We start from the raw sequence: 27883 nt of genomic DNA, 5'->3' as shown, positions 1-27883 counted from the left end.
CCCCCCCCCACGTTTCATCTTCCTACGCCACTGATATTGAAACCATATCTCTAATTGTAAATTTGACAAACAATGTGAGTATACATGTATTTCCAATAGAGGTAATAATTCATTCATTTATATAACTTTCCATTTCAAATAGTTATATTATTACAGTTATTACAAGTTTATATGAACATTAATGATCTTTTACTTACACACTAGTATATTTATGTAAATATAACTGAACTAACAAAAAGATCTATTCATACGCTAGTTTATGTTTCGTTCAAAACATGTAAAGGCATATTTGTAATAATGGCAGATACAGCTAATCCTTTTTGACCATTATGTTAAAATACGATATATCTTAACAATACAAGTGAACATATACAAACATACATATAACATGTATGCATACGTCCGGCATTCTAAAATAATTAGAATGTTAATTTCTTTTCATAAATGCATGATATACGTATTTTCCAAGATTGTATATTTCTTTAACATTATTTACGTTTAATAATTGCACAAGTTTGAAAACAATGGAAGATTTGAAACAAAACCTTTAATCATTTTTGTTTCATATAACGTGGTTCTCTACCAAGCTCAAAATAAGCAAAATCATTACGGAGATTTCTTTTAACTCCAAGCAATCGTTTACAAAAACATGTTTTTCAATATCTGGTGATTTGAGAAAACCCCAACATCTCGCTTCCATATTCAAGTCTGCTGTTGATCAAATACTAAGCATTGTGCATGTCTGTTTCTATTAAAATTATGGTGATAGCTTTTCCTCCTTGATTAGCAGTGTGTTTTTGTGTTATATTGAATTCTCCGTTAAAATTCATCAATATACTCAAATAATTAAATTCGTTTACCATCTCTATTTCACGATTGTCACATGTCCAATTCTCAGAATCTTTGATTTTTCGAAAAATAACGATTTTGGTTTTGGAAGCATTTAGATTTAGTTTCCATTCCAGATTATACACATATATAATTGTTTTTGTAATGCTTCTGGAGTTTCAGCTATCAAAACAGTATCATCTGCATACAAGATAGATAAAAACAGGATTTCTATTGATGGACAGATTTCTTAAATAAATTTCATTCCAATTCATTTACATAAAAGCTATATAGAATCGGTGAACGAAATTCTCTCCGTAACAAACCGATCTGATTTGGGTAGTATTCTAATAATAGTTCATTCAATTTGATGCACGATTTTACATTTCTTCATAATATTGAACATTTAAACTTTGATTCCACGCTTTAAAAAATAGACCACAAACAACTTATTTTAATTAAATAAATGACTTTCGGGTAAAATACAGTCTTTTTTAATTCGTTGATTAATGTTTACAAGGCGAAGATGGCATCAACTGTGGATCAACATGGTTTAAATCCAAATTGTACATCAGTTATTTTATCATATTCATTATTCCATTTATTTCAGTAATCTTTGATTCAATACCCCCTTGAATAATATTCCTGGACAACTTAACAATGAAATGCCTCTATAATTATTTGGGTCATCAAAGGTCCTTTTTTTTAAAATGGTACAACGCATGCTATAGACCAGGCTTCAGGGAAATATCTAGATTTGAAGGCATTATTAAATATTTTAGTGGGAAAAAAATAAGAATTCCTCTCTACAATCTAGAATTAGCTCGTTAAGGATTTTGTCTTCACCACATGATTTATTTCTCTAAAGATTTTTTTTTATTGAAGCTAATATTTCACCTTCAGTTATTGTTTTATCTAGTTCTTCATAAACCGGACGAGAATTGTTCTCAACTATATCATTTTCATCAAAATGCCTATAATACATGTTTCATAATATCAAGGGGATACTTCAGATGCTGATTGAGTTTGGAACAATTTCCGGATTAAGCCAGGGATAGGACACTTTCCTAAATCTTTCTAGCGATTCCACTCTGTTGCTTAATTCTTCAAGTTCCTTCCGAAATCTGCAAAATATAATTTGGAATAGAATTATGACACTATTTTCCCAAACAAATGTGCACACCAGAGACAAGAAAAAATCCGCTTAGTGAACATATAGATATATGCGGGAACGGAACATTTAGAAGACTTGTTTTTCACAAGATGCCGGTTCCCTGCAATATAAAACGCAAAAGCAAGTAAGAAAAGTTAATAAAACTTTTTGAACCAGCATTAAACCATAAATCGGTGTATGACGCTATAATATGAATAATATCCTCATATTATTACGTCCCTTGCTATATTACCTCCCCCCTTACTATTATGACGTCATGATACAGTAACATTTACAGACTTTATTATTTTTGTCTCTGGTGGCAGATATTGCCTCATTACATAATGATCAGCGCATACAACCTCCCTTTTGTTTATCTTATTATACTTGTGATGACCTTTGTCGATCTTTTTCTATCATATACTTACTCCTCTACAACGCCGTCCGCCTTCGGGTCATACACATATCTGACTTCGAAATCTCCAAGTTTGTTTGTCCCCATACCACTCAGAATTTTGGTGATACTCATCGCACCAAGAGAGGCTTCTTTATCAGGCAGGGCTTTCAAGACTGATTCTTCCGTCAAAGGCGTCTATAAATGTACATTGAGGGTAGGTAATCTTTGATATTTCATATTATAAATCGTGAAATTGCTGAAATAAAATTATTCATTATTAAAATGCAATTGTTATACATTTTATACACGCTGTCAGGTTTTATATGTTCAGTATAGTTTCTGGACTATGCGCTTTATTATATGGCCGGTGTTTTTGCAGCGTTTTCCTTTTTGACGTTGATTTTTACCCAAATATAGACCTTCCAAAGTCAATGTCGTCAGGATAACGTATTGTAATGTGATTATAGTCGGCAGCATCTGACGGAAGGCAACAAGTTTACAGCGATCAACGGTGATTAGCTACAAACTTCATTAGATCGGAAAACGTACAAGAATGACAGACAGGCAGTAATTACCTTCTACCAGCCGAAAACATAAGCAAGGATGTATTGGATATTAATCATATACCCGTGTGGATAAACAAACATTGAAAATATTTGTTACATATCCTTCTGTCTATTTTAGTATAGTCTCTTTGAAGGGTCGGTATTTCATATGATAAAAGAGTTATAGACCTATTCTAAGGTGGATACTGTGGGTTATCAACCCGAGTAAGTGATATAACCCGAGGTCGCAGATAGTGTTATCACTTATTACATAGGTAGTACTTGGGTTGATAAATTATCCATCTGCAAAAAATCGATAATTGTATGATATCGTCAGTTTGTAAACCAAAGGAGGGCACAAGGTTACTGAATATGGTTTCATATCATGTTATTACGTGGTCAGATATAGCTAGCCAGATTGCAGTTTTTATCCCCATCAAGGATGTAGGTTTAGGTTATCTTGACAACAGGCGGTACGCCCTTTATGTTTATGTTACCTTGACAACAAACGCTGCACTCTTTATGTTTAGGTTACCTTGAAAAAAGGCGGTATATCCTCTAGGTTTAGGTTACCTTAACAACAGGCGGTATGCCATTTATGGTTTAAATTACCTTGACAACAGACGGTATATCCTTTAGGTTTTAGGTTACCTTAACAACAGGCGGTATATCCATTTATGTTTAAATTACCTTGACAACAGACGGTATATCCTCTAGGTTTAGGTTACCTTAACAACAGGCGGTATGCCATTTATGTTTAAATTACCTTGACAACAGACGGTATATCCTCTAGGTTTAGGTTACCTTAACAACAGGCGGTATGCCATTTATGTTTAAATTACCTTGACAACAGACGGTATGCCATTTATGTTTAAATTACCTTGACAACAGACGGTATATCCTCTAGGTTTAGGTTACCTTGACAACAGACGGTATATCCTCTAGGTTTAGGTTACCTTAACAACAGGCGGTATGCCATTTATGTTTAAATTACCTTGACAACAGACGGTATATCCTCTAGGTTTAGGTTACCTTGACAACAGACGGTATATCCTCTAGGTATGTTTAAATTACCTTGGCAACAGACGGTATATCCTCTAGGTTTAGGTTACCTTGACAACAGACGGTATATCCTCTAGGTTTAGGTTACCTTGACAACAGACGGTATATCCTCTAGGTTTAGGTTACCTTGACAACAGACGGTATGCCCTTTATAAGTTACCTTGACAACAGACGGTATAACATACTAAGTTTATGTACCTTGACAAAAGGCGGTATGCCATTATTGTTTTTCATGTTAACATTACCTTGACAACAGACGGTATATCCTCTAGGTTTAGGTTACCTTGACAACAGGCGGCACGCCCTATATGTTATATTACCTTGTCAACAGGCGGCACGCCATCTATGTTATGTTACCTTGTCAACAGGCGGCACGCCCTCTATGTTATGTTACCTTGTCAACAGTCGGCACGTCCTCTATGTTATGTTACCTTGTCAACAGGCGGCACGCCCTCTATGTTATATTTACCTTGTCAACAGGCGGCACGCCCTCTATTATGTTAATTTGTCAACAGTCGGCACGTCCTCTATGTTATGTTACCTTGTCAACAGGCGGCACGTCCTCTATGTTATGTCACCTTGTCAACAGGCGTACGACCTCTATGTTATGTTACCTTGTCAACAGTCGCACGCCGTCTATGTTATGTTACCTTGTCAACAGTCGGCACGTCCTCTATGTTATGTTACCTTGTCAACAGTCGGCACGCCCTCTATGTTATGTTACCTTGTCAACAGGCGGCACGCCCTCTATGTTATGTTAATTTGTCAACAGTCGGCAAGTCCTCTATGTTATGTTACTTTGTCAACAGGCAGCACGTCCTCTATGTATTTCCAGCGCGTCCTATGTTATGTTACCTTGTCAACAGGCGGCACGCCGTCAATGTTATGTTACCTTGTCAACAGTCGACACGTCCTCTATGTTATGTTACTTGTCAACAGCAGCACGTCCTCTATGTTATGTTACCTTGTCAACAGCAACACGTCCCCTATGTTATGTTACTTTGTCAACAGGCAGGCACGTCCTCTATGTTATGTTATTTTGTCAACAGGCAGCACGTCCTCTATGTTATGTTACTTTGTCAACAGGCGATACGTCTTCTATGTTATGTTACTTTGTCAACAGTCGGCACGCCTCTATGTTATTTACCTTGTCAACAGGCGGCACGCCATCTATGTTATGTTACTTGTCAACAGGTGGCACGCCCTCTATGTTATGTTACCTTGTCAACAGTCGGCACGTCCTCTATGTTATGTTACCTTGTCAAAGGCGGCACGCCCTCTATGTTATATTACCTTGTCAACAGGCGGCACGCCCTCTATGTTATGTTAATTTGTCAACAGTCGGCACGTCCTCTATGTTATGTTACTTTGTCAACAGGCAGCACGTCCTCTATGTTATGTCACCTTGTCAACAGGCGGCACGTCCTCTATGTTATGTTACCTTGTCAACAGGTCGCACGCCTCTATGTTATGTTACCTTGTCAACAGTCGGCACGTCTCTATGTTATGTTACTTGTCAACAGTCGGCACGCCCTCTATGTTATGTTACCTTGTCAACAGGCGGCACGCCCTCTATGTTATGTTAATTTGTCAACAGTCGGCACGTCCTCTATGTTATGTTACTTTGTCAACAGGCAGCACGTCCTCTATGTTATGTCACCTTGTCAACAGGCGGCACGTCCTCTATGTTATGTTACCTTGTCAACAGGTCGCACGCCGTCTATGTTATGTTACCTTGTCAACAGTCGGCACGTCCTCTATGTTATGTTACTTTGTCAACAGTCGGCACGCCCTCTATGTTATGTTACCTTGTCAACAGGCGGCACGCCCTCTATGTTATGTTAATTTGTCAACAGTCGGCACGTCCTCTATGTTATGTTACTTTGTCAACTAGTGGTACGCCCTCTATGTTATGTTACCTTGTCAACAGGCGGCACGCCCTCTATGTTATGTTAATTTGTCAACAGTCGGCACGTCCTCTATGTTATGTTACTTTGTCAACAGGCAGCACGTCCTCTATGTTATGTTACCTTGTCAAAAGGCGGCACGTCCTCTATGTTATGTTACCTTGTCAACAGGCAACGGCACGTCCCTCTATGTTATGTTACCTTGTCAACAGGCGGCACGTCCTCTATGTTATGTTACTTTGTCAACAGGCGGCACGCCCTCTATGTTATGTTATTTACAGTCAACAGGCGGCACGTCCTCTATGTTATGTTACCTTGTCAACAGTCGCGCACGCCCTCTATGTTATGTTACCTTGTCACAGGCGCGCACGCCCTCTATGTTATATTACCTTGTCAACAGGCGGCACGCCCTCTATGTTATATTACCTTGTCAACAGGCGCACGCCTCTATGTTATATTACTTGTCAAGGGCACTAGTCTTGTCACAGGCGGCACGCCTCTATGTTATGTTACTTTGTCAACAGGCGGCACGTCCTCTATGTTATGTTACTTTGTCAACAGTCGGCACACGTCCTCTATGTTATGTTACTTTGTCAACAGGCGGCACGTCCTCTATGTTATGTTACCTTTGTCAACAGTCGCACGCCGTCTATGTTATGTTACCTTGTCAACAGTCGGCACGTCCTCTATGTTATGTTACTTGTCAACAGTCGGCACGTCCTCTATGTTATGTTACTTTGTCAACAGGCGGCACGCCCTCTATGTTATGTTACTTTGTCAACAGTCGGCACGTCCTCTATGTTATGTTACTTTGTCAACAGGCAGCACGTCCTCTATGTTATGTTACCTTGTCAACAGGCGGCACGTCCTCTATGTTATGTTACCTTGTCAACAGGCGGCACGTCCTCTATGTTATGTTACCTTGTCAACAGGCGGCACGTCCTCTATGTTATGTTACTTTGTCAACAGGCAGCACGTCCTCTATGTTATGTTACCTTGTCAACAGGCAGCACGCCCTCTATGTTATGTTACCTTGTCAACAGGCGCAACGTCCTCTATGTTATGTTACCTTGTCAACAGGCGGCACGCCCTCTATGTTATGTTACCTTGTCAACAGGCGGCACGCCCTCTATGTTATGTTACCTTGTCAACAGGCGGCACGCCCTCTATGTTATGTTACCTTGTCAACAGGCGGCACGCCCTCTATGTTATGTTACCTTGTCAACAGGCGGCACGCCCTCTATGTTATGTTACTTTGTCAACAGGCGATACGTCCTCTATGTTATGTTACCTTGTCAACAGGCGGCACGCCCTCTATGTTATGTTACCTTGTCAACAGGCGGCACGCCCTCTATGTTATGTTACCTTGTCAACAGGCGGCACGCCATCTATGTTATGTTACCTTGTCAACAGTCGGCACGTCCTCTATGTTATGTTACCTTGTCAACAGGCGGCACGCCCTCTATGTTATGTTACCTTGTTAAACAGGTGGCACGCCATCTATGTTATGTTACCTTGTCAACAGTCGGCACGTCCTCTATGTTATGTTACTTTGTCAACAGGCGGCACGCCCTCTATGTTATGTTACTTTGTCAACAGGCGGCACGCCCTCTATGTTATGTTACCTTGTCAACAGGCGGCACGCCCTCTATGTTATGTTACCTTGTCAACAGGCGGCACGCCCTCTATGTTATGTTACCTTGTCAACAGTCGGCACGTCCTCTATGTTATGTTACCTTGTCAACAGGTGGCACGCCCTCTATGTTATGTTACCTTGTCAACAGGCGGCGCGCACTCTATGTTATGTTACCTTGTCATCTGGTGGTACGCCCTCGATGTTATGTTACCTTGTCAACAGGCGGCACGCCATCTATGTTATGTTACCTTGTCAACAGGCGGCACGCCCTCTATGTTATGTTACCTTGTCAACAGGCGGCACGCCATCTATGTTATGTTACCTTGTCAACAGGCGGCACGCACTCTATGTTATGTTACCTTGTCAACAGGCGGCACGCCCTCTATGTTATGTTACCTTGTCAACAGGCGGCACGCCATCTATGTTATGTTACCTTGTCAACAGGCGGCACGCACTCTATGTTATGTTACCTTGTCAACAGGCGGCACGCCATCTATGTTATGTTACCTTGTCAACAGGCGGCACGCACTCTATGTTATGTTACCTTGCAACTGGTGGTACGCCCTCTATGTTATGTTACCTTGTCAACAGCCGGCACGCCCTTTATGTTATGTTACCTTGTCAATTGGTGGCACGCCCTCCATGGTCATTGGGTAATTAGGAGGAAATCCGTACTCATCGTACTGGGCAAAGTTGGCCGCGGCGTGTCCGACACTGACCGTGAATATGATACTGGTCAGTATACTGACCAGGTCAGACTCATTGGTTATACTGCCATCACCGGGGACGCCCTGTCAATCAAAATATTCACATTCAATTTTCTGTGGGACGTTATTGTATGCCATACGACACACTATGACAATACCAGTCTACATTGGTCCAAACGGGGACAAGTGTCGTAAATCCACACACGTTAAAAGGGAAAATATAAAACGTGAAATCATTACTTTTACTTATACTGAACTTTAGACTTAAGGTTTAAATAAAGTTGGTTTCACATCTAACCTTGATATTCTTAAGACACATAAAATATGAACGAAAAAAGTTTATCCTTCCTATTTTCAGGAATCGCCATACTGATAATGAAACATTTCATTTTAAGCTTGAAAGAACGGGTCATGTGTAGGTACTTGTGCGTAGTGAGAGATGTGCTAGGCGTGTTATCTCATGATTTATTTAAGGAATATATGTTTATTTTGTTGAGGTTATGAGGGTATAATGATGATGAAGCACGTGTAAATTATGTAACCCCGGCGAAGCATACCAGAATACCACATCCTCCGTCCTCACGGGATTTGACTAACTCCTGGGCCCAGGCCTGGATCTCATGGTCCTTCGTATACGTCTCTGGATTGTCTGGTAAAAATAAGATTCATGAAGTAAACAACGAAATAGATATAGGTAAAAAGAACGCGACAAGAAACCTATAATAAGATAATTAGATTACGTTTTCTACAAGCAATTTTGAAATGGATGGGTTTTTTGTTGTTTTGTTAAGGTATTATCTATGTTGTTGAATAAAGAATGAGGGAGAGAAAAAAAGAAGACAAAAACATGTCGTTGGTGTTCTGGTAGGATACTTCCCAAGTATATACAATATGTTAATATGTACCGTAATAAAGTTGAACGTATTTTGTGACGTAGTTTTTAATGGCCTCCCAGAGTAATATAGCGTCATCCCTGAAGTGGTAGCCAATCAGTACATTCTCGTCCCTGACCTGTGTGTGTAAATGTTTTACAGTAAAAAGTCGTAACAGACAAACGATTCAGCATCATATATCAAATGCTTTTTTGTCCCCCGAATCCATAAAATTTTCAAGATCGTTATTTGGTGACTACATAGATATATTTGACATATTGAGTAGACTCCTGATTCAACTGTATTAATTGTTTTCTAATCAGCTGTTATTGCCATGGTAACCATCCAAAATATGTATAAATTATGAAAATGTGGAATTTTGATAATTTTGGGCATTTTTTTCTAAGCAACTATACAGCGCACGTTTAAACAAACTTTATATTTCTCTCTTAAAGATGTATCGGAAGTGCATGCATATTTTCAGTAAATGTGCTTGTTTAAGGATGAGTTCTATAGTTTCTAAGACAAAAACGCAGCAAAAAAAATGATCAAAATTGTCCAAATTTCAACATTTTAATAAAATATACATATTTTGCATGCCAACAAAAGCTACAAAATTAGAAACCGTTCATTACAGATGAATTCAAATATCAATAATGTAAACTGGGATGTAATTACACAAAACCTTGACACTAATGAATTCAATAAGCTTTTAACTGATACTATAAATGAACAAATAGATCTGTTTATTCCATCTAAAACTATTACTGTACGCCCAAATGATAAACCTTGGATGACCAATAATATAAGACAACAAATTAGAAAAAGAAACAGATTACACACAAGAGCCAGAAATACTAACTTACAGACTGACTTGACAAACAAAGTAGAAATGAAGTCATAGATTTAATTCGAACTGAAAAAATAAACCATTTCGATAAACTAAAAAATCCCTTCAAGATCAGTAAATTCCTTTAAATAAATGGCAGAAAATTACCAAATCGGTTATGAACTCGAGTAATCTATCACATTCTTTGCCTCCACTATTTGAAAATAATTACTATATACATCACCCTTTGGATAAAGCAGGGTGTCTTAATAACTATTTCAGTTCAATATCTACTTCATCTGCTAATTTAGATCCATTACCACCTTTGGAAAATACCTTCCCCTTTAGATTAGATAACATTGTTATTTTAGAACAGGATATTAAAGATCAACACCTAACTCCTTCTCTTATACACCCTCTTACTCTGTTGTGTGATAAAACTTTAGAAACTGGAGTTATTCCATTATCTTGGAAAACAGCTAATATCAATGCAATTCATAAAGGAAAAGGGCTCGAGAGTAATGCTTCAAATTATAGACCAATATCTGTAACACCATGCTTTAGTAAAATAATAGAAAAAATAAATTTTAAATATATGTTTAACTATATGAAAGAGTGCGATATTATAACAAAGCACCAATCAGGCTTTTTGCCTAAAGACTCTACAGTTAACCAGTTACTAGATATTTATAATACGATAGTGCATAATTTGGATAAAAACAATGAAATAAAATTTATATTCTGCGATATTAGCAAAGCTTTCGACAGAGTCTGGCATGAAGGATTATTATTCAAATTAGAGTCTTATGGTATAAAAGGGAGAGTGTTACAGTGGTTTCGAAATTATCTTTCTGATCGAAAACAAAGAGTATCTACTGAGGGTTTCCTATCTTCTTTTAAAAATGTCAATGCCGGTGTACCACAAGGTTCTGTCTTAGGGCCATTCCTATTCTTATTATATATTAATGACATAACTGAATGTGTAAATAGTAAAATTAAACTCTTTGCTGATGATACTTCACTTTATGAAATAATAACTGATAACCATGTAGAAATCGCAGATAATCTAACCATGATCTAAGTAATATCAATAATTGGGCAAAGAAGTGGGACATTAATTTTAATCCTTCAAAAACAGAAACTGTACTTTTCTCAAGAAAAAGACATATATTCAATCCTGATATTTTATTTGCAGATGATATTGTAAACTCTGTTCTATTTCATAAACATTTGGGGGTAACTTTCGGTAGTGATGGTAAATGGTCCAAACATATCAATAATATTTATACTCAGGCCTCTAAAAGACTAAATATTTTAAGATTACAAAAACATAATGTAGATAGAAAGAGCCTTTTAAAAATTTATACATCCTTTATAAGACCTGTTTTAGAATATGGTGATGTCATTTGGGATAATTGTACAAACCAAGATAAAGACTTATTAGAATCTGTACAGATAGAAGCAATAAGAATTATAACAGGCCTGAGAAGAGGAACATCGCATAATAAACTTTATGCTGAAGTTGGACTTGATTCACTTGCATTCAGACGAAAACTACATAAATCAATATTGATGTTTAAAATTGTAAATAATGAATCCACTAGATATCTTACTAATTTGATTGACCCATTCTTTGATGATATTAATAATACTCCTTACAAATTAAGGAATAATCGCCTGTTTAATCCCCCCCTCTGTAGAGCTGAATTATACTCCAACAGCTTTATTCCCTCAATGCTAAGAGAATTTAATCAAACAGATATAGAACTCATGTTTAATAATTCATGAGAAAAATTTTTAAAAAGTATCAAAATTGATAATGATATTCCTACTACAGAAATTTCTAATATTTTTAAATATCATGGCGACCGTAAATATAACATTATTCTGTGCCAGCTACGAAACCAAGCAAGTAACTTAAACTCTGATCTTTATCACGATCATTTAAGAGAATCTCCAGCCTGTTCCTGTTATTATATCAATGAAAATTCATATCACTTTTCCTTTGACTGTAGGCACTTCTATGAACAGAGAGCAGTTCTTACACAGGGAATACAGAACTTAGGTTTACCAGATAATCATAATGATTTAAACATTGAAACACTATTATGTGGATGTAAATTTTGCAATAATGATATTAACAAAGATATTTTACAATGCGTGATTGAATATATACGCCATACTAAAAGATTTGATTTCTGATAAACATATTTTATATACATGTATCATAGCCCTCTGCATATATAAGCAAATAATAACAAATAACAAGTACCCATATCTAATTACTTGATAGTCAAAATACTATCTAGCAGTGCAATTAAACATCTAAACTATTGTATATGTTAATATTTATTTCTAATTTACTCTGCTGGCTGGATGGATACTGAATACTGTTTATCGAATATTGAGAATCAGTTATACTATAATGATTATTTAATTGAATAATCAAACTATGTACATATTAGAAACATAAATGTTGGTTAACTCCTATTGCATAAAAAATTGCATTCAATCTCCTACCATTTTTTTCATATTCACCTGAAGACAAAATGCTCATTTGTTGTCAGACTGTTATGCATATTCCAAGGGGATGGGTCATTGTGCATAAGCACAGGGTCTTTATGGCCTAATATCTCATGGTGTGTATGTATGTTAGTCTGTCAACAAATGAGCATGATTCTTATCCCTGTTCAAAAACTATAATCATTAGGAATCTGAAATCCAAATAACTAAACTTGTTCTGAAACATTTTCTATTAAAAATAAAATTGGAGTTATCCCCCTTTAATTAGTAATTATTAATATTATTATCACTATACTGTAACTAATTCAATTTATTTGTATATATAAATATATCATGTATTAATGAATTGCAGAATGAATTCATGTTTATACTTTAAAATATGATCTGGAGAGGACTTAAATAGGCGTAGCCTGATGTCCGATCCTATTGATGTACATAATATCAATAAAATATTGTTGAAATTGAAAATTACAACGAAATTATGGTATACTACATTATTTGAATACAAAAACTTAAATACTAAATAACAGTTTTGTAAATTTGTCCAAAAAGATTTTAGGTGAATAAAGATCGTATGATTACGTATGGTTTCTAACCAAAATTAAACACGAACCCCTCTTTTCTCGAGCTCTACTGGCAAAGTTCCATCCACATCCATCCGCCATACTGCCAGTCTGAAAAATGATTAAATGTACAAATACCGAATAAAAACAGTGTTGTTACAGACTCGACCTTTATAAGCGTGGGATCAACGATATAGTGTAAGTGTTGTCTCTGCAAACTAATATCAATCTCGTTTATTCACTACTTCAATCTAGTTTTGATTGCGCGATACTTTTCACCTCGTGCATGTTAATTAATCAAAAAAATTGAGATTTAGTAGATGTGAATAAAGTTGCTGTTCAAGATACAGCTAATATGACATACTTTCGCCGGATCACTTCAAATACACCATCTATTCCTGGAGCCATTACGTCGTCTATGATACCGCCTGGGTTAATCAGGGTTGTAAGCGCGAATCTGTAATAAATTACATGTATATTCAAATGATAGCTAAACATGAAATAAGCAGTAGAACGAGAAAGGCTATCGTAGACAAGTGAAGCATTGAAGAGATATTAATTAATTTCTACATTGTAACACTTAATATCTTAATGTAAAATGATAGTGAAACTAAAAAAAGAATACTCTAACATAAAAAGGGAAGTGATGCATTTTATAAATATGAACTTAAATCTTAACCTGACAAATTAATGACATGTGCCTTTCAAAACTTCTACGGTTGTTATTTAAAGTGGTATAAGAATGTGACGTATTTGTATTACCCATTGATGGCCACGAGGTAGAGGAAGTGAGGTGCCAGCAGTTTAAATATAGGGTGGGAGTGAGAAAGGTTTCTATGTGTGGCCAGTACACACCCCTCCATCACCAGATGGGTAAATCCTAAAAATATATATTAGATGTCGTGCATCCTATATAACGGTGAATTTCACAGTTTAAATATATATCTGAAGACAAAATCAGTTTACCACAACACGATTATTAGAAAGCAATGCATTTGAATGAACACGAAATGAGATAAAAGGATATTTCGTTCAAAAAAAAATGCGTGAATCGAAAACTGATGCCAAAACCAATCTGAATTACCATAAATGAAGAGCTTAGAATGTCAATTTTCGTTCTTCGAAAAATGCAGCTTTTCAGTATTTGTTTTTAATTATTAAAGGCAAGGGTATATCTTTATTTATACTAATACTTGATAAAGGACTATTTATGTACAAACCTTACCAAAGAAAAATACAAGAGAAATATATCAGAGGAGGATTGAAAATTGAGCATTAATATGCAAAAATAATACTTTCTGTACTCTGTAACTGGACAATACTCAACCTAAATGTGTTATTGCCTGGTGGTAACATGTGTCGGAGTTGTTGTACCACATCTTGGCCATCATCCACGTGTAGGGTGGGTCGGAGGGTAGGAAAACCTAAATAATCACAGTTAAATATTGAAATATGAAAGGAGTGTCAATTTGGGCCCTTTGGTGGCCATTACCGATAAGCATTATTTTTTGTTTAGATATACCCGGGGGTTCGGACATCATGATATGGCATATGATTAAGGTCAGGTCGGAGTCCCTTGTGAGTTATGGGAGGTTAAACAGGAAGGGCAATTTTCTGTTTTGTCCAGTTTTGTTGGAACCAAATTATATCTTTTAATGATTTTTATGAGTCATAATGCGTTTATATGTTAGAAATAAAAATAAAATGGAAAATATAACTTAGTGTCAAAAAATAGGTCCCCTAATTTTGTTAAATGTCAATTACTCAAGAATTAAGTTTATCTGGTGCCATAATATACCAGACAAAATGCTATATACATTATATTAAATTGTATTGAGCAATATATATTTCCATATCATAAACATAGGCAAAAAATATTGTGGATTAGAAAGGATTAGGGAGGGGGAGCAGGAGGGAGAGGTGAGGGGGATTTTTATTTTTCAAACTTTAAAACACCAATTAATGTTTTTGCTTATGTTAAAAGGGTCATATACTTGCTCAAATACTTTGCAATAAAATTTTGCAATGCAATTATGATTTTGTAAATGTTTTAAATATGCATTGTATAATATATAGTTACAGTTATAGTGATTCATTACAGAAAAATAATACTATTTGAGTCAGTGTATCTTATTTCTGAACATAGCAATACATTTATTGGTGTTTTAAGATTTAAAAAATCAAAACAATCCTTCTTTTATCGACTGGTTATTCTGAGGAATATCATTTTAATTACATGTTAGTCTTAGTAATTCCATTTCGTATAGCTCAAAAACCATTATTACCTCGGAGACGACTAAGCTTTCCACTATGTACTCATTTAGTACACTTAACTCGAATACTAGAATTATTTAAAAGTTTGATCATATATTCACAAACATAGAGTTAACAAGTGTTTTCTTTTAATTAAATGAAAGTCGCTAGGTATTGTTCGAGCGATAACAACTATCGGTTTATAATTAGTTATTGCAACATACATTTTAATTTTAGGTAAATAAACTTAAAAAGATAAATATTTATATCACTCCACTGACTGGGTTGTCGTCGGCAGGTTGCTGGTTCAGTTGGATGGCTATCGGTACCAGACTCGCCTCGTCGCTGTTGTAGTAGAATAGAGCAATAGGAGCGCACACCTTGATAGAGGACAGAATACATGAGTACTATAACAATTTAATATGGATAATGTTAGAAGTCTCGTAAAATATGATATAAAATGTAACTCTTTAATATTTCTTACCCTAACCATCGTTGTTTTATTATAAAAAGTTAAGTTACAAGTTATACCTGTTCTTTCTCATTCGAAAACGTATTTCGTTACAATAAGTCAATCAAACGGCGATTCCATAAAAAACTTATAAGGAATTTTAATATGAAATAAACATGTTTCTACCACAATAGGCGCTGTTACTCTGAGGGTATCAAATAAACGATGCAGCTGTTGATTAACAACTTGTTTATACCGCACGTGGTATAAACTCTATACGCATTCTGATTGGCTGACACGATGAACTTTGACCGAACTATGTCTTTCTCAGTGTCGTATCATCATTTGTCAACGTCATCAATAATCGAGTGACGTCATGCTATGCTGCGATCGCCGCTTGGCGCCAAAACTGCTGTTGGATTGCGTACTTATCTTCTCCTCGCATTTCAATCGGCTAAAATCGGATATTATTGTGGTAGAAACAGGTCACACGACTCGTGGTTGTTGGATATGGAATTTATTCCACACTCGTAAGTTATTTTTTAAAAGTTACAAAAGACACTCGCTAAAGCTAGTGTATTTTGTAGCTTTTAAAAAATAACTCACTCGTGTGGAATAAATTCCATATCCAACAACCACTCGTTGTGTAACCTCTATATGTTCAATAGAATGATTAAAATATGAATAAGCTTTTCTGTTAATAGTTAATATGTTTTTATATCCAAATTAATATATTTCCATTCTACTTCAGTTTCCGGTTTAGTCTATGTTAAACCAAATGGAAATATATCACGCTATGAACTCCCATCTGGTTAAGCGTATGAATATTTAATGTTTCAGTGGCCTCACGGATACCAAACGGTCAAATAACTGAAAGAGCGGTCTTTAAATTTCAATAGTATCATCGTGTTGACAAAATATCATGTATTGAATATTAGTTTTGCATTTATTTGCATGTTTCAAACCGTTTCGAAGGAACTATATTCAAAAGCTGATTCTATGGTTGTTACGTTCATTTAACTTATAGACGTCAACACTAGCGCAAGCGGGAAATTCAAAAGATACACACGCATACTACAATTTTGAAATTTTATGATCGTAAGGGTTATAAGTAATAAATCGTTACCAGATTGGACATACAGTTGATATGAAGCCATCCGTCAGAAATATAAATATTCATGGCGCCCGTTAGTTAGGGCGCCATTCTTTTTGTCCTTCTTCCGGATGGGCCTCATATCAACTGTATGTCAAATCTGGTAGCAGTTTATTACTTAATTAATAATGCAATTAAAAAGTGTCTGTGCTTTTTCTATTAATGCATCAAAAGCGTTTAGTACAGTCAAACTGTTCTTGAACTTATTACCTTGAAGAATCAAGATTATGCAAATCAGTTCCGACGTCAACATGTATAAAATGCTGTAAAAATAGCAAAATTGGATACACGTTTCAGTTTGAGAAAGTCATAAACAGATCCGAACTTAATCGTTATTTTGCAATGTAAGGGATCTGCTTTTTATACTAATGACATGCATTCTGTTGTTGGAATACAAGTAACGGTATAAAATTAACTATTGAAATACTTTGTATCCTGGCCGTGTCGGTATTCCGTCTAAGATTTCCATATCTACGTAGAAAAGATTCTTCTGGGCTATCGCATCCTGTACCGTATTTCCTGCCAAGAAAGGCTCCAGCATCTCGTCCGTAACAGCCAATCTGAAGGGGAAATAGGACACAAAATAAATGTATTCTCTTAGTAAAACGAATTGGATGGGATATTTAATCACTGTATTCAACCTGTCTTGTAGAGAATATGAATACTTGAATACAAGTTTGTTATAGTCTGTAATGCCGTGTACGTGTAGGTTAATGGAAAAACATTAAAAACAGACTGACATGCAATATTTTTTTTTTAATTTTATCATCTTCAAAACAAATATCATTCAGTGCGGAATCTTACTTCTTCTTCGTTTATCTAGCACTGTCTGATACTTATATAAACCAGAAACATTGAATTGCATAAGAACGGGATCGCAAGTTTTAAGTTGATTGAATCAGGGGTCATTTTTTTCTCGTGAGTACAGTTATCCAATATTGAGAATACGAAATGATCGTTAATCATGCGCCCATACTTGCTTGGAATCTCTGTACACAGAGTGATTACTGAGTTGTTGAGTCGACCAAGTCTTTGAAATCCAAAATGTTCATCAGTGTCCCAGTTTCCATTCTTCAAAGGCTGAAATGGGGAACATTTTGTTTAGTTAAAGACCTAGCTTATATTTCAATGAAAGTTAAATCGTGATGAACACATTAAATGACCGACATTGTGTTTATAAAAAACTCAAACAGTTAACAACCAGTATGAATATTAATAACTAGTCAATTATGTTGAGGCAGATATCCTCAATAACGGTTGTTATGACTGTCGTAGGTTTAATAATGCCATAGAGCAGATGTATTGCGCATTAAAGCCCGATTTAATATTGAAAAAAATGAAGATTACCGTCCCGGGCTGTGCTGGGCATAGTTATACTAAGGAATGTTTACGATCATCATTTTCATGATATATTCATTTCATTAACAAGGGCAATTAAGGTGGAAGTAAACCATGGCTTTGAAAGTAAGGCACATTGTCATAGAAACATTTACTTGTAAAAAATACCTGTACAAAAGTATTTTTAGAATTAATCTGCGAAACATTTGCAATTACAATATCATATTTATATCATGAAGAATTTTATGAATTAAGTGCTACATTATGTATCTTTTGAACATTGGTTAAAATTTTAATTCAGTATTATTTAATTTGATTTCCACAAACTTTCTTAACTTTATTTTCTTCTTGTGACATGATATTTAAAGCTATATTTTGTACATGTATCTATTCACGTCTGTTTCAGTTAATTACTCTATATATAACATATGGTTAATTGTAATTTATTCATTGTGTTTTTATAGCTCATCTACCCTTTGAAGTTAATTATCCAAACTGGTCTTACTAGTACTATGGCACTTACGACTCAGACAATAGATAAGCTAATTATCTCACCTGTCCGAGTACCGACCAGCCATAATAGAGTCATATACATGCCAGGTGTCACCCATTGTATCAATTGTACATTTAATTCCATGTCTCATATTTTGTCATCAGTTAGGATCTAGAGCTCGGTCTCTACGGGTCGATTTTCGGACACTCCGGAAATCGCCTTCCGACTCATAGAAAAGTGATTTAATAAATTCGTATTTGAACAACTAATCAACGTCTTTGGATTTTATACCAGGACAAGGAAAATATTACAACTACCGGAAATTCCGTTGTGATAAATTGGTGGAGAAATATCCGGAGTAACTTGCCACATTTATTTGTGTAAGACGAGTTACGCACAAGATTCCTATAACCTCTACTGCCAAGTGACATTTCCCAAAGGATCATCAGAATCACACAGACTGGAAAGCAAACCAAGGCTGTGTTCGCCAAATTTTGGAACCCGCCAGAATTACGTTTTTCATGACAGTAACAATCAGGATGGCGAATGTCGCATGTTACAGATGCGGTGATAAATTCGTTCCCAATCATGTGTTGTGGTGTCCTGCGAATGGCTGTTACTGTTTCCGGTGTGGAAATATTGGCCATTTATCTCGAATGTGCTTAAGTCGGACTAGACATCGTACTGAAAACTTCAGTAATACAGGATCGTCTCCCTGGACCAGACAGCGTCCCAAAACCTACTTTACTTCCTGTTCCTGCTCCGAACAAATCTTCGGACAGAGAGTCTAAGAGTATGACAGCGCCGAGGAAAAAGACCAAATCCACTTCAAAACGGAGGCGAGATTCTGCACGACTCAGGACTTTCCGAGACAATAAGAAGGTACTATCTACATTGCCATTTACAAATGTGCTAAACGAAGAACTTAAAAATGTGATTAACTCCGACAACAACAAAATAATTCAGAATTCCTCTAGGGCTAAAATTCGAAAACTGAAATTGGATGTGAAATTTATTACTAGTGAATATGACCAGCAGATATACGAGAAACTTATATCGCAACGTGAAGTAACAAACATCAAACAAATATCTGAAACCAAAACTTTAAAACTCAAAACCCTGGAATATGAGCTAAATCAGGCAAGAGACACCATTGAAATCCTGAAAGTGCAAAATGACAATCAATCGACTCAAATTCATAAGTTGAAAAACGAAATGACACGACTGAGAGACGGTGCATGTTCATGTACGTGTTCAGTTCCAACCTCGATACGTACGCATAGCGTCCCAACAGATTCAGCCAACAGGAGATCTACGAATCGAAATTCCCACACGAACAATAACGGCCAAGAAACAAGGCATTGTACTAGAGCTCGTCAAAACGGACATCGAGGACATCGCGGTGGCTATCCGCGGAATAGCGTACATGTACCTTCCCAATAAACACTTTGAGACGGGGACGTCTCATTTTCCTAAGCCAGAGGGATTTATCATGAAGAATTTTATGATATAAGTGCTACATTATGTATCTTTTGAACATTGGTTAAAATTTTAATTCAGTATTATTTAATTTGATTTCCACAAACTTTCTTAACTTTATTTTCTTCTTGTGACATGATATTTTAAAGCTATATTTTGTACATGTATCTATTCACGTCTGTTTCAGTTAATTACTCTATATATAACATATGGTTAATTGTAATTTATTCATTGTGTTTTTATAGCTCATCTACCCTTTGAAGTTAATTATCCAAACTGGTCTTACTAGTACTATGGCACTTACGACTCAGACAATAGATAAGCTAATTATCTCACCTGTCCGAGTACCGACCAGCCATAATAGAGTCATATACATGCCAGGTGTCACCCATTGTATCAATTGTACATTTAATTCCATGTCTCATATTTTGTCATCAGTTAGGATCTAGAGCTCGGTCTCTACGGGTCGATTTTCGGACACTCCGGAAATCGCCTTCCGACTCATAGAAAAGTGATTTAATAAATTCGTATTTGAACAACTAATCAACGTCTTTGGATTTTATACCAGGACAAGGAAAATATTACAACTACCGGAAATTCCGTTGTGATAAATTTATCACTACGGAATTCCGGTAGTTGTAATTAGCTATGTAGATATTCTTTGTTTGTTAACTAGCCAACGCTAATAACACACGGCGTGGGTAGAATCTTATTACAATGATCAAAGGAAAGGAATTACATACAATAAATCTGACACACATGTATCTTGAGAGAGATTGTATTTCATACTTTCTTTGTGTAATTATTCTAAATTCTTGAAATAATTTCTTCGATGCATTTTGATTTCTAATTCCTTTTTCTTACTAAATATGACCTTTTATTTACAAAAACAGAGAATTATAAAGAAAAGTCTAAAATAAAACTATTTACAAAAATCACAGATTTTCACAAAGTGCTAGTGTAATAAAAGACCGTCAAAAGAAATCATTACGGATCCTTGTTTCTTTTACGAAATCAACATTTTGTATAACAAGTGAAAAATTTCCTTGTTATATTTAGATAAAAATTTGACCATTTTCTGTGCTTAGTCATGCATTTGAATACCATAGTTACAACAACAACAAAAACTGATAATTTGCAAAATATCCTGATATTGCAGAAAATGTACACAATATTTTCTTAAATTGAACATTTTTATAAAAGTGGCAAAATAAGCTAATTTATTGTATTGACCAATTCTGTGGATTTTTCAATAGGTGTGCCTGAACCCGCGTCGTGGATTTTGCATAAAGAAAAGCTAGTGTTTCCGGTCAAGATGCTCTCTCGGAGGAGCCATAATTGTAATTTCTTACCCATTTTAGTCGTGTTATAGTTTTCAAATTGAAATTTAAATCAAACCCTCCATATTGGATGTACCAATTTCTGAATATATTTTATTTTTATTTTTTATGCATGGTTCAAAACAGGGTCTTCCCATTTGATAAACATATAGACCGGGACAGGCTGTAGTACGCTTGCCTTACCTTCACACGTATAATTGAAATAATCACCAGCATGCCTAGTACTCACCGTAGGTTTGGTAAAAACTTCTTCTATATAGATGTTTAAAATGTCATCCAGGCTCTCCCACCGTCCAGTGGTCTTTGTGATAAGCTTGCTTTTGATGACCAGCTCTGTAGTCAGTCGGACTAAATCAAACTATATCAACGAAAACATCTTCTATCATTCTATAGTTAGGAAAGGAAAGCCAAATTGAGATGGAATTCCAATTGTTTTCAAATGGGCGCATTGAATAAAGGAACACGTAATGGGATCATGGTATTAAGCATTCTGTGAGGCCTCATTGTAAGCATAACACTATGCATGGAAATACCTTAAGGGTATGGCAGAAATTCATATAGCTCATTGAACGACATCCGCACGATTCATAAGAAAAGCATCAATACAAAACGGTCGATAAACAATGCAAATGTCTTCTGTGCAGCAATGCAGGTACACAATGGATATACCAGAGTATTTTACTTCATGGAAATAAAGTTTACCTGGTAACTGAAGGAGAATTTCTCATCCTCTGGTATCTCCGTCGCCTGAAAATCATAAAATAATTATTCTCATCGAGCACATATAGGCGAACATGACCACAATTAAAAGTCATCCACAGCTGAGAAAGGTTTTAGATTAATTTGTAAACTTGAATCCTGACTATCCGGATTCACTAACCTGTATGTCCATTATTTATGTCTTTCAGGCACTGCAGCAGTGGTTATTAGATTTACATATGTATGAGGTCCATTTTTCATCAAATACCACTTTTTCTGGAAAGGTTTTAAAGCTAAAAAAATCTTTTGTTTTATTTTAAATGTGGAATAACTTCTATCTGTTATTTGGGAAACAAATTATGCACTGCAGCTTCAAACAGTCGAATTAGGACTTCAAAATAAAAGATACAAGTACAACAGATGACATAATTATGTAAGCTGTTATATAATTACTTGAACCGGAAGCCCCGGAACCTTGACCTCCATTTGGTATGTCATCTTTTTGTCGTCTAGTTCCATACGACGTTGATCCACGTGAGAATCATATTGCGGAAGTGACGTATCAAGATGGTGGATCTTGTAATGGTAATTCTCCTTTATCCAACGTAAAAACGGAAATACATACGTCCTGTTTGATTCTTTACAGTGCACCTTTATAACTTCTAAAAACCATTCATCCAGGGGAGATTTATCGTTTTCTCGCCATATTTCTATCATGTCTACTTGTTCTAGAAAAGTGGCCGATATTTCAAAATCATCTGTCTGGCCCTTCTCGAAGTCAGCTTTCAAACCCTTCCCCAGAACGAACTGTCCAGACGATTGGCCGGAGTCGTTATGTAAAACACACATTATGTCGGAGTCCGTGCCAGCTCCCTTCCTGTCCATCGTGGTAACAGATACCTTGTACTGACACTGAAAAGTCAGAAACCTAGTAGTGATTAAAATAGTGATAAAACAATAATCCGAATATTTGAAATGTTTCTTACAATAACAAACATGTAAAACATGTGAGATAACACTCAAAGATCAAATAATACATGCTCATGACTTCGAATTGCTGCGTTTGATGGGTATCTCGGTGCTACTTCTACAATACACGATGGTGTATTCACAATACACATAAAATCAGTTTCAGTGTCTTATATATCTGTTCAACGCCTGGAAAGGAAAGATCATTGCGCTTACCTCATCTTTTGATACCGTTGACCTCCGTAGGAGGAGCCATAATTGTAATTTCTTACCCATTTTAGTCGTGTTATAGTTTTCAAATTGAAACTTAAATCAAACCCTCCATATTGATGTACCAATTTCTGAATATATTTTATTTTTATTTTTTTTATGCATGGTTCAAAACAGGGTCTTCCCATTTGATAAAAATATAGACCGGGACAGGCTGTAGTACGCTACCTTACCTTCACACGTATAATTGAAATAATCACCAGCATGCCTAGTACTCACCGTAGGTTTGGTAAAAACTTCTTCTATATAGATGTTTAAAATGTCATCCAGGCTCTCCCCCACACCGTCCAGTGGTCTTTGTGATAAGCTTGCTTTTGATGACCAGCTCTGTAGTCAGTCGGACTAAATCAAACTATATCAACGAAAACATCTTCTATCATTCTATAGTTAGGAAAGGAAAGCCAAATTGAGATGGAATTCCAATTGTTTTCAAATGGGCGCATTGAATAAAGGAACACGTAATGGGATCATGGTATTAAGTATTCTGTGAGGCCTCATTGATAAGCATAACACTATGCATGGAAATACCTTAAGGGTATGGCAGAAATTCATATAGCTCATTGAACGACATCCGCACGATTCATAAGAAAAGCATCAATACAAAACGGTCGATAAACAATGCAAATGTCTTCTGTGCAGCAATGCAGGTACACACTGGATATACCAGAGTATTTTACTTCATGGAAATAAAGTTTACCTGGTAACTGAAGGAGAATTTCTCATCCTCTGGTATCTCCGTCGCCTGAAAATCATAAAATAATTATTCTCATCGAGCACATATAGGCGAACATGACCACAATTAAAAGTCATCCACAGCTGAGAAAGGTTTTAGATTAATTTGTAAACTTGAATCCTGACTATCCGGATTCACTAACCTGTATGTCCATTATCTATGTCTTTCAGGCACTGCAGCAGTGGTTATTAGATTTACATATGTATGAGGTCCATTTTTCATCAAATACCACTTTTTCTGGAAAGGTTTTAAAGCTAAAAAAATTTTTTGTTTTATTTTAAATGTGGAATAACTTCTATCTGTTATTTGGGAAACAAATTATGCACTGCAGCTTCAAACAGTCGAATTAGGACTTCAAAATAAAAGATACAAGTACAACAGATGACATAATTATGTAAGCTGTTATATATAATTACTTGAACCGGAAGCCCCGGAACCTTGACCTCCATTTGGTATGTCATCTTTTTGTCGTCTAGTTCCATACGACGTTGATCCACGTGAGAATCATATTGCGGAAGTGACGTATCAAGATGGTGGATCTTGTAATGGTAATTCTCCTTTATCCAACGTAAAAACGGAAATACATACGTCCTGTTTGATTCTTTACAGTGCACCTTTATAACTTCTAAAAACCATTCATCCAGGGGAGATTTATCGTTTTCTCGCCATATTTCTATCATGTCTACTTGTTCTAGAAAAGTGGCCGATATTTCAAAATCATCTGTCTGGCCCTTCTCGAAGTCAGCTTTCAAACCCTTCCCCAGAACGAACTGTCCAGACGATTGGCCGGAGTCGTTATGTAAAACACACATTATGTCGGAGTCCGTGCCAGCTCCCTTCCTGTCCATCGTGGTAACAGATACCTTGTACTGACACTGAAAAGTCAGAAACCTAGTAGTGATTAAAATAGTGATAAAACAATAATCCGAATATTTGAAATGTTTCTTACAATAACAAACATGTAAAACATGTGAGATAACACTCAAAGATCAAATAATACATGCTCATGACTTCGAATTGCTGCGTTTGATGGGTATCTCGGTGCTACTTCTACAATACACGATGGTGTATTCACAATACACATAAAATCAGTTTCAGTGTCTTATATATCTGTTCAACGCCTGGAAAGGAAAGATCATTGCGCTTACCTCATCTTTTGATACCGTTGACCTCCGTCCATCCTTTGTCGATGAACCACACTGAAGGAATTAAGCCGCAAATTAAAGACAACATCAAGTAACTCAGTACATTATCATATCAGATGCTACCAGAAGAGGTGTGAGAAACTGGTGTGGAGGTGCAATAAGGTTCTGTGGGATTACCTGTTATAGTCATATATACTAAACAGAGCAAAAAGTTCAACATGTTTGTCCAATATTGTTTGCCATATATTTGTTTGCTGTAGTAACCAGTAGTATATTGTTTTGCCAGTAGTATATTGTTTTGCCAGTAGTATATTGTTTTGCCAGTAGTATATTGTTTGCCAGTAGTATATTGTTTTGCCAGTAGTATTGTTTGCCAGTTGTTTTCCAGTAGTATATTGTTTTGCCAGTTAGTATTGCGTATATGTTTTTGCCAGTAGTATATTGTTTTGCCAGTAGTATATTGTTTTGCCAGTAGTATATTGTTTTGCCAGTAGTATATTGTTTTTGCCAGTAGTATATTGTTTTGCCAGTAGTATATTGTTTTGCCAGTAGTATATTGTTTTGCCAGTAGTATATTGTTTTGCCAGTAGTATATTGTTTTGCCAGTAGTATATTGTTTTGCCAGTAGTATATTGTTTTGCCAGTAGTATATTGTTTTGCCAGTCTATGTAGTTTCCCAAACACATTTTCCTCTTTACTCTTCATGGATGTAAGGGAGATATTTACATTACTGAATGTTTAACAGACTTACACCAAGTGAAAATACCAATAACTAGTAGAGAGTGCTGTTAAATTCCAGGCCTCGATATCTTGAAACAAACATAGTTCAAAAACTTATTTAAGTCAAAAAAGTTCAAATCAGTTAGATAAGAAAGAAACTAAAGTTTTCACTTAAATTAAGTCTGGGTTTTTTTTCGAGAAATCAGAGAAATCTGAGTCAAAACGCTCATATTGTTCTAACTTTTGAGATGATGTGATGATACAAACATGAAGTCAATAAGAGAAAGGAAATCACAAGCACAATAAGATTTACAAACAATATTGTATATGTACCAATTGAAGAACAATTTACCGTATGTGTATAATTGTGAATATTTTATACGCATCGCTATGCTATTTCCTGTCAACAGAAAGTATGAAACAACGAATATTGCTGTGTTGCGCTTTCCAAATGTTGACTTTGTTTGAATGATTTTAGGAATTTCTACCACATTAATTAAAAATTTTAACTGGAATAAAAGCAGCATTTTATCAGGGTACCAAGTATAGAATATAATGGTGATATGAACATGAAATATTAACACATTTTACGAAATCAATGGCTGTAAAATGTGTGTATGTGACAAATTTAATTTACAGAATCAATCGTAATGTAATGTATAGAAAATCCTTATGATAAGTCATTACAGCAAGACAGATAAACAAATGAGATAAAATAAGAAAAATACACATGTATATATTTACATAAAGCCTCTCTCGTTACACTCGAATACACTAAACTATACATGCCCTGTATCTTTACTGCGGGGATATATCATGAAAATTAAATTAAAAACGACAACCTCCTAAATCTGGTTCAACCGCCCCACCCACCAACAAACCTGCTCGCTGAATACTTTACCCCCATGGTATTGAATCAAGTCCAACAGCCTGAAATCGTATTTCTGTATGTTCGTTTATATAAATGATATTGAATGTTAATTCTATACTTTTTTATTCAGCCAAGTTACATCCTGTTTATATCCTTCTAGAATAGTTAGATTTCCTGTGATGTTGTATCCTTAATAAGTATACAAATTAATTCATAAACAGAATAGCGTGCAGCAGTTTTTTTTATAGAAAGTTCTCCTGTCAAAGTAAAATTGCGTAATGAAAATATATTCAGTAAACTTTGCAGTGGGATAAGGACCAAAATTCGGGTCGCAATCGCAATCGTATATATCAATTATTACATACAATGAAAAAAATGTAGAAACATCTTATATACAGGCATGATGAAAAGATTTTAGAACAGGAATACAAATTTAGATTAAACATTTAAAACTTAGTTCATATAGCACATGATCTCTGAGAAGTGGATGAAACATGTTTTTCACTGATGATAAATGAGATAGATGTTAGACAAGTACAGACATGTTTAATGATATTTTCTCTTAATTCGTCTGAAAAATGAAGTCAAACCATTATTAAAAGTATTGTTTAATTATTTTAGCAATGATTTCATTAGCTATCGCACAATTTAGAAACTTTGATATTGATTGAATTAAGTCAGGAAAACAGATAAGACTATAATAGTCCATTGTGTTCTTTTATACCTTTTACACCTTGTAGAGAGAGCAAACAATGCTGAGGAAAGCGGGCGATGGAACTCTTGTCAGTGATCTAATGGAATTTTGCTTCCATGACATGATTTTGATTTCTATGATAATTTAACATAAAACTAATTTCAAGCTAATCAGGATAGTTATAATCTTGTAAAACAACATACCTCCTTATGATTGCCTGTATCGTGACGGCGTCCAAAGAACCATGATAACC

At 35.5% G+C, this 27883-nt stretch overlaps 1 protein-coding gene across 1 annotated transcript; it reads right to left on the bottom strand.

The window, feature by feature from the left end:
• On the bottom strand, positions 1 to 27883 carry LOC138326766 (polyunsaturated fatty acid 5-lipoxygenase-like). The gene is made up of 20 exons (XM_069272773.1): positions 27834 to 27883; positions 25349 to 25399; positions 24617 to 25075; positions 24165 to 24209; positions 23752 to 23819; positions 22682 to 23156; positions 22232 to 22276; positions 21759 to 21887; positions 17856 to 17959; positions 17307 to 17439; positions 15557 to 15655; positions 14350 to 14446; positions 13785 to 13902; positions 13387 to 13479; positions 13073 to 13133; positions 9141 to 9246; positions 8793 to 8884; positions 8146 to 8319; positions 2410 to 2573; positions 1 to 1952 (listed from the first exon to the last, which is right to left on the bottom strand). Exons 3-20 carry the CDS (start codon positions 25046 to 25048, stop codon positions 1838 to 1840), a joined length of 2550 nt encoding a protein of 849 aa, XP_069128874.1. The 5' UTR covers positions 25049 to 25075; positions 25349 to 25399; positions 27834 to 27883; the 3' UTR covers positions 1 to 1837.

Source organism: Argopecten irradians, chromosome 7, assembly GCF_041381155.1.
Source record: "Argopecten irradians isolate NY chromosome 7, Ai_NY, whole genome shotgun sequence".
Taxonomy (NCBI): Eukaryota; Metazoa; Mollusca; class Bivalvia; order Pectinida; family Pectinidae; genus Argopecten; species Argopecten irradians.
This window is presented reverse-complemented; position numbering and strand designations above follow the sequence as displayed.